This window comes from Neolamprologus multifasciatus, chromosome 3 (assembly GCF_963576455.1).
Source record: "Neolamprologus multifasciatus chromosome 3, fNeoMul1.2, whole genome shotgun sequence".
Lineage (NCBI taxonomy): Eukaryota > Metazoa > Chordata > Actinopteri > Cichliformes > Cichlidae > Neolamprologus > Neolamprologus multifasciatus.
The window spans coordinates 23,793,173-23,807,500 of record NC_140441.1 but is presented as its reverse complement, the minus strand read 5'-3'; the positions used below and the strand labels follow the sequence as shown (position 1 = coordinate 23,807,500).

At 41.2% G+C, this 14,328-nt stretch overlaps 1 protein-coding gene and 1 long non-coding RNA gene across 5 annotated transcripts in view; one reads left to right on the top strand and one right to left on the bottom strand.

The window, feature by feature from the left end:
• Positions 1-14,328, top strand: part of LOC146522107 (uncharacterized) — a 234,587-nt gene that overhangs the window by 142,939 nt on the left and 77,320 nt on the right. The window lies entirely within an intron of this gene.
• Positions 1-14,328, bottom strand: part of svep1 (sushi, von Willebrand factor type A, EGF and pentraxin domain containing 1) — a 114,375-nt gene that overhangs the window by 47,409 nt on the left and 52,638 nt on the right. For all 4 annotated transcript variants that reach the window (XM_085153867.1, XM_085153868.1, XM_085153869.1 and 1 more), the window contains one exon: positions 711-869. In XM_085153867.1, the coding sequence (XP_085009993.1) occupies positions 711-869 (159 nt within the window). The remainder of the gene's footprint in view (positions 1-710; positions 870-14,328) is intronic.

The window sequence follows — 14,328 nt, the reverse complement described above, 5'->3', positions numbered from 1 at the left end:
ATTAAAGCATGATGCAGAGAGAGGAGAACACAGAAGGCTCAGGATGACCTTTTATTAAAAAAACATACACAACAACTCATACAAAACTCATACACAACACAGGCTTCATGATACCTAGTTTGTAGACAAATAAGATAGGATAGACTTTGTCCCTGAGAGCCTATTCATCCTCTGCACCAAGGGATCAGATCAAATCTTTTAGATGAAACCTGGTGCGATCACAGTGGGGTTCGAACCCTCCAATATCCCCTTGTGATGCTTTGAAACAAACAGATAAATGTTTTGCCTTCTTGATTTTGAAGCTTCACTCACACACACAACTTACTGCAGTTTTATATTGTATCATTAAAGCTCGGTGAATCTATCATAATCTGTGGTTCACCTATGCAGATTAAGCAAAACATTCAAAACACTTGTAATGCAAGAATATTAAAATAATAGATGGTCTTGTAATAGAAGCTCTGGTTCAGGTGGGCTGAACAGGAAGAGTGCAAGTGGGGATTTTTGCATGTGAATGTTTTTGCTCATGCAAACAGCTTAATTAAAAACACTGTTCTTAAAGCTAGAAAACACTAAAAACACTGTGTAACTCTCAATATTCAGATCAGCAACACTAAAATATTAAAGCTTTTAGAAAGGCAACACAGAAGAGACCATCATCCTGTTTCACATGTATCCACTTGCTTATTTAACGCATCGGATGCTTTTACCTTGGCAGGTCATGCCCATTGGCTTATAGCCTGGCTTGCAGACACAGTCGTCGGGGGAGGTGCTGCCAGGCTGGGAGGTGTGCTGGGCGTCAGGGCAGGGCAGGCAGGTGCTCACACCTCCCGGTGTTCCTTCTGGTTTATAAGTTCCAGGTGGGCATGCTGTTAAGATGAGAGATACTGCAGTTAAAAAAACAAATCCCTTCTTAATTTAAACACAAGTAAGGCACAAAGAGACATCTGGTAGGAAAAGCTGGACGACGGGCGTGTACAAAATGAAAGTTTTGCTGAAATGAAAAACTGTCTGACGACTGCAAGACATCGAAAAGCTTCACGGACAGAAGTGAAAAACAGCTTCGCAGATTTATGAGCAGACTTTAATCATTTTCATGCCTGGACATGTAGCAGTGGAAAATCTGGCAAATATGACAAAATTATTCTTCTGGCAAGGTAAAAAAGAAGAGTCCAGCTCAAAGTTAATTATTCCAGGCAGGGAAAACTGTTTTGTGGCACTGAGCACCATCTTCATTACAAAGAAATGCAACAATCAAAGAAAGCTTTATGAGCATCTAAACCCAGTTATGCACATGGGAAACATTAGAAAATCCTTTTTGATCACCTGCGCTCATTCATAGGATGCAGTGTGTTTCCTATTAGCATCACCTGAGTCGGATCAGGTCACAGCACGCTGTGAGGCTGAATGAGGAGGAGGGGGTGGGGTCGAATGAACTTCTTTGAACCTTCTTTTATTCATAGATCAACTTCTGAAAACGGGTGCAGTGAAAATGAATCAAAATAAAGCTACTTTCTCATTTGGGTTGTAATAAAGAGCAGATTACCTGATTAATGACATAATTCACTGTAATGTTTGAAGTGATGTAATCTGCAATGACCTCATAAGTCTCTGATGTTTAACTGCTTGGAATTACCTCTAAAAATCAGATTATGATTATTTGAATTACACTGTTACTGGGGACAAGGGCTCTTACCAGCTGTTATCTGGGTACTTTCTCACAAACGATTATTTGAGCCAGCAATTCCCATAATTCACTGTGATTACTGGAGTATTTTGCAGTAGACCAAAAGAAATGTTGTGTTTTTGTTCCTCTGTATCCACTGTGATGGAAGCTGTAGTCATATGATCCTTGAAGATCTTTTCAGTTATTTAAGATTGTACACAATTTACCATCACGTCCTCTGGTAGTCAGGAAAACACTCCCAGGATTAACTGCAGAAGTAACACTAACTAACTCTTGTAAAATCGAACCTAGTGTTAGAGCAGGTAGACCTTGAAGTCGGGCTCAGCCACAGTCTCACAGATCAGCTGATCTCAGTGCCAGACCACATTAGCTGATGGCTCATCCTTCTCTACATCAGAACAGCAAATCTCTTACAGCGCACAGATCTAGTTGGTTTATTACCATTAATCCTAACCCTACACTACAACAATATAAATGTTTGCTCTTAAAAAAAAAAGATCTCTGACATCTCGACAATAAGCTGACAAAAAAGTAACTTAAATGTTTCAAAAACTCTTTATATTTTTAACAAAATATCAAAATATTTTTGAGTTGTCAGTCTCCAAACCACAAGGTTAGGGGGAAAACACAGATGATTATTTCCCTCATGGTTACATCACTGCTCCCAAATTGTCTGCTTAATATCTGAATCACTAATTTTAACCTGAATAATTTTATTGTATCAGATTCTTAATAAATATATTTAAAACAATACCGTCATGTCAAGTGCTGGTTTCATATCAAATATGTGTTGAGACAGAGGTTCAGTGATTGGTTGGCAACCATGCGGCAAACATCAGTTGCTAGGAAAAAAATGTGTCCCAGACTGGTTGGCAAGTGGTTGTGGAAGGTTGCTGCACTGAAAAGCTCCTTGTGTTAGCTTTGGTCCCCAGCAGTTCACCTGTAGTTTGTAACACCAACTTGGACTTCCCAACCTTTGCCAATTACTCGCTAAGCGGCAGTAAAGATGTGAAGAGTGCGATCTAGAAACGAAGACCATTCACTTTCAGAGTAAAAGCTGTACTTTTGACAAGTATTGGCAATAATAAGACACAGGTTTCACTTTGGAGGTGAACGCTCTCCTTTTCCGGTATGCATGGCTCCGTTTCAAGTGTCACTACCGCTCAGTGTTACTTAGCCAGTGTTTTCAGACAATTTTCGCATCTACACAAATTATGGGTGATTAAGGCAATCTGGTAGCAACTAAAGCAATGACTAGGAGGCTTTTGATGCACCACTCTCTTTGCGACTGACTTCAACCAGCAACCACTCGCCATCTAGTTGGGGAAGACCGTCCCCTAGCACTGACTCACCTCTGGGCCTGTGTAAATGAGGACTACAGCGGTCCTGACTAAACAATGATCATCCCCACATAATCACACCCACATTTCCAGGAATTACGTATGACTTATGAATAACTCTTAGTGTTTAAGTGAGATTGCGGTTACAAGCTGAAAGAGTCGCAAAGATTCATATCGAGAAAGGACCAAATTATTGGAGTTAATTTGTTAATATAACAGTTCATAACAGCCATTCATGGCTGCTGCACCGTTACAAACGTCAGGGTCTATTCAAGCGCTTCCAAAAGTTGTTTGCATTAATTGGAAAAACAAATCCACAACACTGACGACAGCCAAATCACAACAGGCTCCAGAGAGGAGGGAGTTTCAGACGGTTTAATTTGGTGCCATGTGTTTAAAACGAGAAAAATCATAAAGTCTCTAGATCCACACCCACACACATCGTTTAAACACGTTTAATACATTTTTTAAAAGTACATCCACGTGGGATATCTGATGGGATTGAAAACCCTTTAATGTTAGCACCGAGACTAATTATGAGCTTTAGTACTATTTTAAATAGAAATGACAGCAGTGGGAGCAGTAAAGAGGTCTCCGGCTTTGTTAAAGAGAGACATTTAGCGAGCAGGTTTAATTATAAAGTGCAACAAAGAATCGACAGTACTAATATTCTTCACAACTCATTTACTTGCTGCTAAGCCAGAGGCCAGGTGTGACTTTCCACTGCTGAGTCAGTGCCAGCCTGGCCTGTCCCGACACTCGCTCCCTCCTCCTCGGCTGCTGCAGGTCAGCCAGGAGATGTTAACCGACTGTAAAGCAGGCACCGGCTGCTGGCACTGAAACGCACCCAGTAACCCACATCAAAACACACACACTCAAAGAAAAACCATGTGGCATACCTGCCCTGGTGCAGACAGCATGGGTCTGCTGCTCTCGTTTGATAACAAAAGCAGCTGATGCGTCTTCTCCTCGGTGTGTTTTTGAAACTCCGAGGAGGCATCTTACATAAGACATAACGACAGCTGAAAGTGTCCTCTCTGTGCGAGTCCTCGGGAATCTGTTTTACGGCTTCATTTAAGGTTTACAGGAAGCCTAGTTAGTTTTAATGTGAATAATAATTCACCCAGTGTGCAACAGTGGAAATACTGTATCTGAAAAATATAAAATTTCAGTTCCTGGCAGGATGCATGTGCTGGCAGGTAGAAATGCAGACACATACATGATGACTGTATACACACACACACACGCACGCACGCACGCACACACACACACACACACACACACACACACACACACACACACACACACACACACACACACACACACACACACACACACACACACACACACACAGTGTATAAGAAGCCCAAACTTAGCTTCTGGCTTTTAAAAGCCAGAAGCTAAGTTTGGGATGAAGGAGAGAGGGATAGACAGGAAAGGCTATATGATGAAAGAACAAGCAGCTGTGACTCCTAAATAAAATGCTTTAAAAATGGAACGTTAACACACAGAAAACTTTGCGAACTTCCTTTAAAATGCTTCAGAGCTCCAAAAGGCAGACCCCATATGGATACTAATTGTATTTGGATCCTGCTGAATTGCACAGCAGCCAAAAATCTCATTTTGGGTCCGTCTGCTTATTGCCTATGGCTGTGAAGTAAACTCTGGTGCACTGTACCCTTCATTTAGAGAGGAAGTGAACCGTCAGCAGCCAGATGACCATGAAACAGAAAGATCCCGCTGTGTTGGGACTGGGCTGTAACCATGTGGAGGGACGGCAGCTGGTCAAAGAAAACTACTGTACCCAGTAATGATCTAAGGAAGGAGAAGAGACAGTCTCTGATCTGAAGCTGCTTATTTGAAGTTAGAGCAATGTTTGACTAATAATGAAGAGAAATACCCAGTAATAATATATGCATTTAAAACGAGCAGCTGTCTAAGTCTAATGGTGTCATGGTGCACAAGGGAGAAATATTACTTTAATAAAGGACGTTGTGAGACAGCCAAACACATTACAAGAAAACAGGGAGATAAGATAAAGAGCCTTTATCGAAATGGATGCGTGTTTTCCCAACGAGACGCGTCTCCTTTATCTTTCTGTAAAGTGGAGACCGACTTTGATTCTCTCAGCCACTGACGTGACTTGTCTGCTCAACCCAAAACTAAACAAAAACTATGAGTAGACCGGTGATGAACTGATTCTACAACTGTACCGAAAACTAAAGTCATAGACCTCAATGTTTATAAAAGGATTTAAACACATCTGTTTTAGGTCAATCCTACTTCCACAATCCTGTTGTAGTAAAAATTCACTAGAGCAACAAAAGTGTGTTAAATAACCTGCAACCTCTGGGGCAGAGACATGAATCCAGCGCAAAAGAGCAGTTCCTCCAAAGGCCAAAAAACAAGACCTTCATGTTAAACCACAAACAGTATAAAAGAACGAACAGAGATGCTGTGACATCATCGATTGGTTCCTGAAGGCCTGTTTTGATGCATCACGATCAGCATATTCACTGTTGATTAATTTTTGAAAGAATGTGGTGAGGCGGGGCAAATCTGACTGTAAAACCGCTTGTTCAATGGCCAGCCACTTTTCAATTCAAGTGGTCAGAGAGTGACTATCATGGGTACAGGATAGCTCTCCTTTTTCAAACATGGCATGACCAGGATTTATTAAAAAAAACACAATCCAGCAGGAAACTCAGCCGACAGTGTTTACAGAAGTCAGAAAACCGTTAACCCCTGGACCTCTCTACGACTGGAAGTCTTTCTGCAATTAGCAGACGGTATAAAACATTGGCAAAGCTTCCAGATCAGAAAATTAAGCCAGTGCAGAAGTGCCTTCAACCTGCCTTCTATCTAAAGGTTTTAAGATCTTATGGTATCTGTGGACAAAGCACTTCTAGTCCTATTGAGGCTTCATAGACATGTGACAACTAACCACTTGTTGTTAACTTTGAATGTGTGACAATCAGGGTAAAAATGTAAGATCAAGTAAATAAGGCTGTAGTTACACAGGCCTAAAGACCAGTCAGTGACCCCACTGGCAAATGCCTGCCGCTAGGGAAAACCGTGTATTCTTCAGTTGTGCTGCATCTCCTGTCCAGTACAGAATATGTTCAGCTTGTCAAATTTACATAAATCTTCGATTGCTAGCAGTGTGACTCTGAAGTCCTGCATTGTATGTTTGTAAGTTTTCTCCCCAACAAACACAACACATGTTGACGAAACGTAGTCACCTGTGGGTGCCTTTGGGTTCATTCTATAATACTGCCCTTCTTTTTCTACAAGGTTTAAACTTAGAGAGTGTTTAAACAAGAGAGGAAAGTTTGAAAATGTTCATGCCTGTCTGAGAAAAGAGTATAAAGTGTGTAGTGAGGAGTTTTACAGCCTTAAAACATCTATAATAAGTGTAAAAAATAAAGCTACTTTGCGGATTTCACCTATTGCGGAAACTTCTGTGTTGTGCATTACTGGAGGCTGGTGGATGCTGACATAGGCGATGAATGCTGCTGAGTTCACTGGGTATGTTTGCAGTGCTTATTTGATAAAAGTGATTATTTGATGAAGATAAATGTGGCTTGTCTATGCTGTTTATTGTAAAAACTCTGTTCTTAAAATTCAAGGTATTTTGTTGTGTTTTGCATGTATTATCTTAGCACTAATTAGCAGATGTGTCTGTATTAAATGGTAAATTTGCAAATTAAATCTGAAAGAATTCTTCACAAACAAACTCTCTACATCTGCTTCCTGTAATGATCATAAAAACAACAACATGTTCCCCACTTTAGTAGAAATAGCCCTCATCACTGATATAGAACAGGGTCAAACTTTACTTCTGGAAACAAAAACTTCTAGCTTGTGAGAATTAACTGTCTAAAGCGTCACTAACACATATTACGGGAAAGAATAAGAATACACTCTCTCAGCATTAAATATTAAGCTAAAAAGAAAAGAAAATGACAAAACCAAGCACAGGCACGTTCATCTGTTAAAGTCCTCTCTCTTAATATGAAGTAAGTCATTTAAACTGGCAGACATGTCATGTCCGGGAGCCAAAGTTACTATCACACGAGAATCTTTTTTTTTTTGGTCTCAGGGGGAGAGACTGGGTTCGATTAGCCGGGCCTAAAAACAGACCGGGACGGAAACGATGAAAGGAGATCCAGAGGGAAAGCGAGAACATCTGCCTCCTCAGCCACAAGGACAAACAGGCAGAGAGGGAGAGCGGTTTTAATCTGAGAGATACATATTGTGCTTAGTCCAAAAAATTCCACAAACACATGCTTCAAAACACACAAGCTAATCCATACAGTACTCGTGCAGCCACTGCTTCCCACATGCTATTCTGAACATAAATCTTTTATGTTTTACAACAAACTGAAATAAGACTGTAGTCAACTTTGAAACAATCTGAAGCCTCAAAAAAGTTGAGTCATGTCAGTCACTGTGGTTGCTAAGTCACTTGGCAACACACTTTTTAATTACTGACTGAAATTAGCACTGAAATACTCCAAGTTGGTATCAAACAGACAGCTGTTGATTTAGGTTCTTGGGTAGAGGTTTCGTGGTCCTCGTGGTTTCCTTTAGCTCTTAGTCATTCCTGGTGTTGGCCTTTATTTTTCACTTATCTTCATGTTTCAGTGAAAGCTAGCCGTCTTTTGTTTTTTTCTTGCTTTATGTTTGTTTTCATGAATCTCGTTGTGATTTTCGGCTTTTCTATTTTTCCCTCCTTTGAGACTGGCTGTCCAGAGGCCTGTACTACAAAGCACAATTAATAGGTTAGCAAGCGATGTAGAGTTTAAGATCAGAGTTTTCTGCGTCTCTTGTTTTTACCTGGCTAAAATCACCATGGTAACTGATGCTGGGCATGTAACCTTAGCAGGAGCTGGTTATGTTCAGATTCCCAGTTTGAAAGTGCCACATTTTTACTATTAATTTTATTTACAGCATGTTTTCTTTGATATAGATTTACCGCTGGATGTTTTCTGTCTGCATCTTGTAAAGCACTAGCTCACTAAAATAAAGCCCAGCTTTAAAATTACAGCAGTGCAGACTGTTTGTTGCATTGTCACTGAAATGTGCATGTATTCATTTGGTGATGCAGAAAATGTATAAATGTGCTTATACTTGGTTCTACTCTGCTGGAACTGCAGCTACTTCAACAAAGAACACACAGAAAGAAATAGATGTCACATTAGAAATAGAGAGCAGCAATGAGAGCACACTCAACAATAAAATAATTAACTGGAATTAAAGTGTCAATTTTATCATCGCTAAATCCCAATATTAACACATTTCCTGTAGTATTAATTTGCATTATTTGTAACATTGTTGCATTTTACTGTTATATTTTTAAGTTCGTTTATCACGCTTTTGTCACCATCATCTAATAACATCTGTGTTTAGAGTAGGGGACACTCATAGGGATCGTTTTCTGCCAAAGAAGAGTGTAAGTGTGTAAAGCCTGAAGCAGAAAGTCTGGCTTATCAGAGAAATGTGATAACCCACTTTTGTGATACTTGTTATCACTGTTTTAGGTTTTATTGAGCCAGCTAATGCTGACTAAAGAAAGCCTGGCTGTGTTGAGCTCTGTTTGTAGTACACTCCTCAGGTTACGTGTTAACCATAAGTTACCACAGTGATTTAGCCAACTAAAAATACAACCACTTTCACAACACAGCTCGGCAACCCATTAATCTTGCTTTGCAACACACCCTTGGGGGTTTGCATTTGGTCAATAAATCATCTGTTTACTTTGCCTGCCTTTGTGTCCTATATTTGGGCCCACAATATCCCCTGACAAGAAGCTTACATTAAAATAATCATTTCTTAAATGATACAAAAAAAGAACATTGTACTTTTCAGAGTAAGACAGTGAAAATGTCATTATACGACTGGTACAAAAATCCACACACTGCATTGACAAGGCTCGCAGACAGAAAACTATGTCTACCAATGAATACGCTCTTTGTGTGTCATATAAATTTTGGATTTAGGAAAAATAAATGTTGATGACACAATGGGTAGCTAACAAAGCCAATAATAAAAGTGCAAAATAGTCTAGCCACCCTGTAATATTTGTGATGCTGTGATCCAATTCTGTGTCTGCCTTTTGTCCTCAGAGCAAAACAATAGGGACCAAGGAACTCCTGCAATACTGAAAACAGGCTGCCAAATCTGGACAGAGGCCTGGCCATTTGTGGTCAAAGGCCTGGCCATTTGTGGTCAAAGGCCCTCTCACACGAGAAATGCTGTTAAATTGGAGCTGAAATTCCAGGGTTTCCACTGCAAAAACAATGTTCACATGCAAGGAAACTTCTCCCTCTTAGCCAAGGTTTCCCATACACACTTAAGAAGCATAAATAGACAATGGAAACAGACAATTAAAATATATAGTCTGGGCTACACAAACAGACACTCACATAAAACCCTGACAGGCACATGAAGGAATGCTTGAAAAGGTTTGAATATTTCACCTCAGGTAAGTGGTCCATGTATACATTGGAGAAGGCAGAATACCTGCATCTTGCACTGAAATGATCCGGACCACCAAGGAGGCTGAAACTGGTGGAACTTAACGATGTGAAGAACATAAACGACCAAAACACAAGTGTTTACCCATGAAGGTAAGAAAGCCAAACACATTCAAAATTATTGGCAGATTAGTGGCACATTCAGTTGCAAACTCCCCCATCAAAGCATTAAAATGGCCTCATTTACTTGGGGTTTAAGCCAAGGTAAACCTGACAGGTAAAACCGTCAGGATTTACTAAAGAGGTGCGGTATAAATTCTGTGATTGAAAGACATGAAGTTATTTTTACAGCTGGCCTTACTGCACGTGTGCTTGTGGAAGTTTAAGAGCTCTTCAGAGATGAGAGCACTTACAAGAATCACACAGTTGTTGCTAAGGTTTTCTCTATATGGAAGATCGTCGAGCATCAGGATACACGATTGAATAACACAGAAGAATTTGGGAATTCCTGTTGTACCACGAAGCTGTCATTTTCAAGTGCATCAACAACAGAGAAGTGATGCCAAGGAAAACAAGAGGAAATTACAAATACAAGGTCAACAAAAATCATTTCCTGGAGAAGTGGCCCTCAGAAAGATAACAGAACCCTTCTGGCTCTAATAAAACCACACCGTCGGCAGTTTATTATGAAGCACGGTGATTCTGCAGCAGGTCCGAGACCTCACACGTGACGCCTCTCCTTTGCTTTTTGCCCTCATATGAACAGAAATCCAAAGCAAGATGTGTGGCGTGTCTGTGTTTCAGATGTCAAGGGTCACAGGAATTTTCCAACCTTAATACATGGGTCACCTGAAGCAGGAAAAGTTTGGGAATCCCATCTTCATGGATTGCCAGGAGGCTCTAAATCCCATCCCCAGAGTCTCACTTAAGTCTGTTCTCCAGCTGGATTGCAGAGTGAGAAAGGAGGCTGGGGGCGAGATCTGGCTGTTGCACAGCTGTCCACCTACACAGCCTCCATCTGGGGGGAGAAGAGACCTCCACAGACCCCCAATCCCAAGAATGTGAAACTTCTACAGGAGAGGAAACTAAGGAGAGGAAACCGAGGAAGTTCAGTGGCAGCCGCATGGCTGTTAGACTGCTTATTATTCAATCCTATTCTTAAAGGAGAGTGACTTCGCCACAATTGCTATGTATCTCTTATGGATTCCCAAGGACACAGAGACTGTCCTGCTTGCTTATTACAGACTGCAGCATCACTGGGAATCACTGGGAGAGAGACCCAAACCGCTTAACAACTGTGCAAACACAGGTTGGTCTCCGGTCTGCTGTTCCTGATTACAGATGTCAGTATGCTGAGAAATGTTGTGATAGCATGCCGCAGTATGATCTCAGTACACTTGGGAAGATGTAGCACCGCACTCAGGATGTTAACACCAACATGTTTTCATATCCTTTTCAACTGTCACGTCACTGTTTCACCAAAAGGCGGTGTTATTGGACCTGCATGAGGACATACAGCACATACACATGCAAAAAACACACCAATGCAAACACACACATAAACTTTGTCAGTCCCACTGTTGCCTCAAAGTTGGCGTTCCCCTGTTGGGTTTTGGAGTTAAGGGAGTAACTCACCTAGAGGATACATGCTCATACAGCATATGCAGCAGGGGACTGATTGTTTCTGGTATGTAGCTATTTTCACGCATGCACTGTGGCCAAGTCTTTAACCTGCTCCACCCATCCATCCATTCACCTGAGACTGGCCCAGGGCCTCCTCCCTGTAGGACTTGTCCAAAAAACCTCACCTAGGAGGCATCCTTGTCAGATGCCTGAACCACTTCAACTTTCTCCTTTCGATGTGGAGGAGTAGCTCTGAGCCCCTCTCAGATGACCGAAATTTCATCCAATCTCTAAGCCCAGCCATCCTGCAGAGAAAGCTCATTTCCAGCGTTGTATCTGCAATCTCTTTCTTTCAGTCACTACCCAGAGCTCGTGACCACAGTTGAATGTAGGGATGTAGATCGACTAGTAAATCGACAGCTTTGCTTTTACACTCAGCTCTCTCTTCACTATGACGGACTGATGTAGTTGTGTTTTGTTTCTACCACTCTTCCCTCTGCTTTCCCATCTACTCTGTTGTCAAAAATATATCTTTAACAAAACAGTGTAATTGTGGACCTGAATCGAGGGGTTTTACTGAGATAAGGTAGTTTATGTACATGAAGAAAATCTAAACTCTTCTACAAATCTCGCAGCAGCTGACTGCCTCCATCCTCAGCCTGCAACGCTTGGCACATCGTGCATCCCTCTTCATCACCTCCCTCCAACTGGAGAGACTTCAGTCAACAGATTGCACACAAACACACATGCATACATCCAGTGAAGGCGTTGTTAAGTGTGAGGAAATAGCTGGGAGCTGAAAGAGCAGTGGAGAAAATCCAGAGACAGATGAGGGTCACAGAAAGGGACAAACACACTGGATTTGAAGAAGGGCAAAAAACTTTAAAAGCCACTGGAGAAAAGCTTTAAGATGCTAAAAGAGACATTCAGTCCAGTCTGAGAGGTGCATGATCCTCAGGGGGGCAATTTTCAGTTTAAGCTATGAGTGAGGGAGAGGTGGAAGTAAAAAGAAACTAGTTAAAGAGCAAAAAGTCAAGATAATAAAAAATAAAACCTTCAAGACAACTATAGTGAGAGTTAATATATGATTCATTACTGGCTATTATTGTTATGAATACAGTTTTTGATATATATGATTTCTGACTTTGCTGTTGTACCAAATTACTTCATTTGTGCCACAGTTTTAACAATTTAACAGAAGTTTTTCATGGTCTGCTTAATACCACTCAGTAGCTGCCTATTTCAAGTGGAGGCACATGAAAGTACCTGCAGAGAGGCACAGAAAGAACAACATAAGAAGGGAATCTAGGTGAGTATGGGAAAAAACAAAACAGAACCTGATGGAGAGATGGTTAGAAAGAAGGAAGGATGGATGGTTGGGGAAAAGTGTTAATAACACAGTGAGATTCTGCTTCGAACCACGGGCTGTTTCACGGCTCCTTGTTTTCCATGCTTTCCTGCTGAGGAGGATCCCATTAGCACTACTTTATAGCCTCTCTGCGTCCTCGCTCCTTCATCTTTGTCTCTTTTTTCCCCCCTTCACACACGCTCAGAATGGCCTCGGTTTACAACACCGGCCGTGTCTACTTTACAACATCCCTGACCTAAAAAACACAGTAGCAGCAGTCATCAATTTAAGCTTTTTACAAACCTATGTGTCATTTAATGCAGACAGGAGGGGGGGAGAGGGTGGAGCAACTGTGCTGTAATATAGATGTCAGCACTACACGGTGATTTAGGACTTAAATAAACAATCTTTAATGAGTGAAAACATTTGTAAAAGGCCTTTTTGTTTGGTTTTAAAAACCCAGCGTGTCAACGGAGTGATTGTACTTCCTAATAAGGTAGAGAGGAAGACGTGCACCAAAGTCCTTACAGTAGTGCTCGGCAGATCGATCCAAGTAACAGCAGTATCGATGCCAGCGCTGGCCCTGTATTTTCTTGGTATTGGATCGATACCAAGTAAGTAAGTATTGCACAGTGCTACTTTAGAGTTCATAAAGTGCAAATTTGGAGCCTATTCATTCAGTATACATTCACAGCGTAAATGAAAACTAACTGGGTGGTAACTTGAAGAAAAGTGAGAGATTTGAAGTAGATCTCTAGAGAGTAGACCATCTCTGCCACAGAGCTGCTAACAAGGCTAATAAAAACAATACAAGTTGTAAAAAAAACAAACCCCAAAATAGCCATTAGTCAACATCACATTTACTGCTGTCATGAATGAGTCTGGGATAAAACTTGTTTCTTTGCATTACTGCACCGCAGACCCCCAACCTCACCCACAGAGTATTGGCACAGAGCCAGTCGGGTCCTTCCTCAGTTCCTGAAAGCTCTCCGTCCACCCACCGCAGCAGACGCACAGCTCTGGGGTAAAGAAGTGTCCTCCCTCACTTTCCACTCTCTGCTCACCAAAGAAAAACACAAACCTAAACTTTCATTCAGTTTAAGCAATTAAAGGGGAGCGGGGGACTCGAATCCCCCCAAAACCTTCCTTCCTTTCTCGTTCTCAGGAAATCTGAGGCATCTGCCACCAACCCCCTCACCCCACTCCACACCACCATGCTCATAACTACACCAAACGGAGCCAGGATTCATGTTGAGCAACTCCACTTTCACCACAAAACATTAAGAAAGAAGGACTTGGACAGATGTAGACAAACTGAACAGAAGCAGACAGTCTGCTGTGGTTATTGATGCTGTGGGGATTAGGATTTATACAGCAAGAGGAAACAGAGAGTCTTTATAAGAAAGCTTATGCAACATGTTGGAGGAGTTCACCGAAATTTGCTCCTCTGGTAGAAATTTACTTTTAAAAACATTTAAAATGCAAACAATTCAGCAAACAGAGGACCAGTGTCAGTTACTGGAACAAAACTGGTGTGTGAAACCTTTGAAATTACCAAGACTTCTGTATTGATCAGCCACAAAATCCAGTTTGACAAAAACACAGTTTGACTAAACTGATAACACACAGTTATTCAATTCACAGAGCAATCACTCAGAGCAGGCTGGAAAAATGTTAGAAGTTAGGCGCTTGTACCTTCTCCCTAAGATGATTCCTAAAGTTGCTTATAAGACTTGCACAACAATTAGAAGGCGTTTTTCTCCATTTCTCCAATAAAACAGTTTCATTTCCATTCTTCTGGGATGTCTCGAGTGAACAGATCTCTTCAGGTCAAACCACAGCAGCTCAACT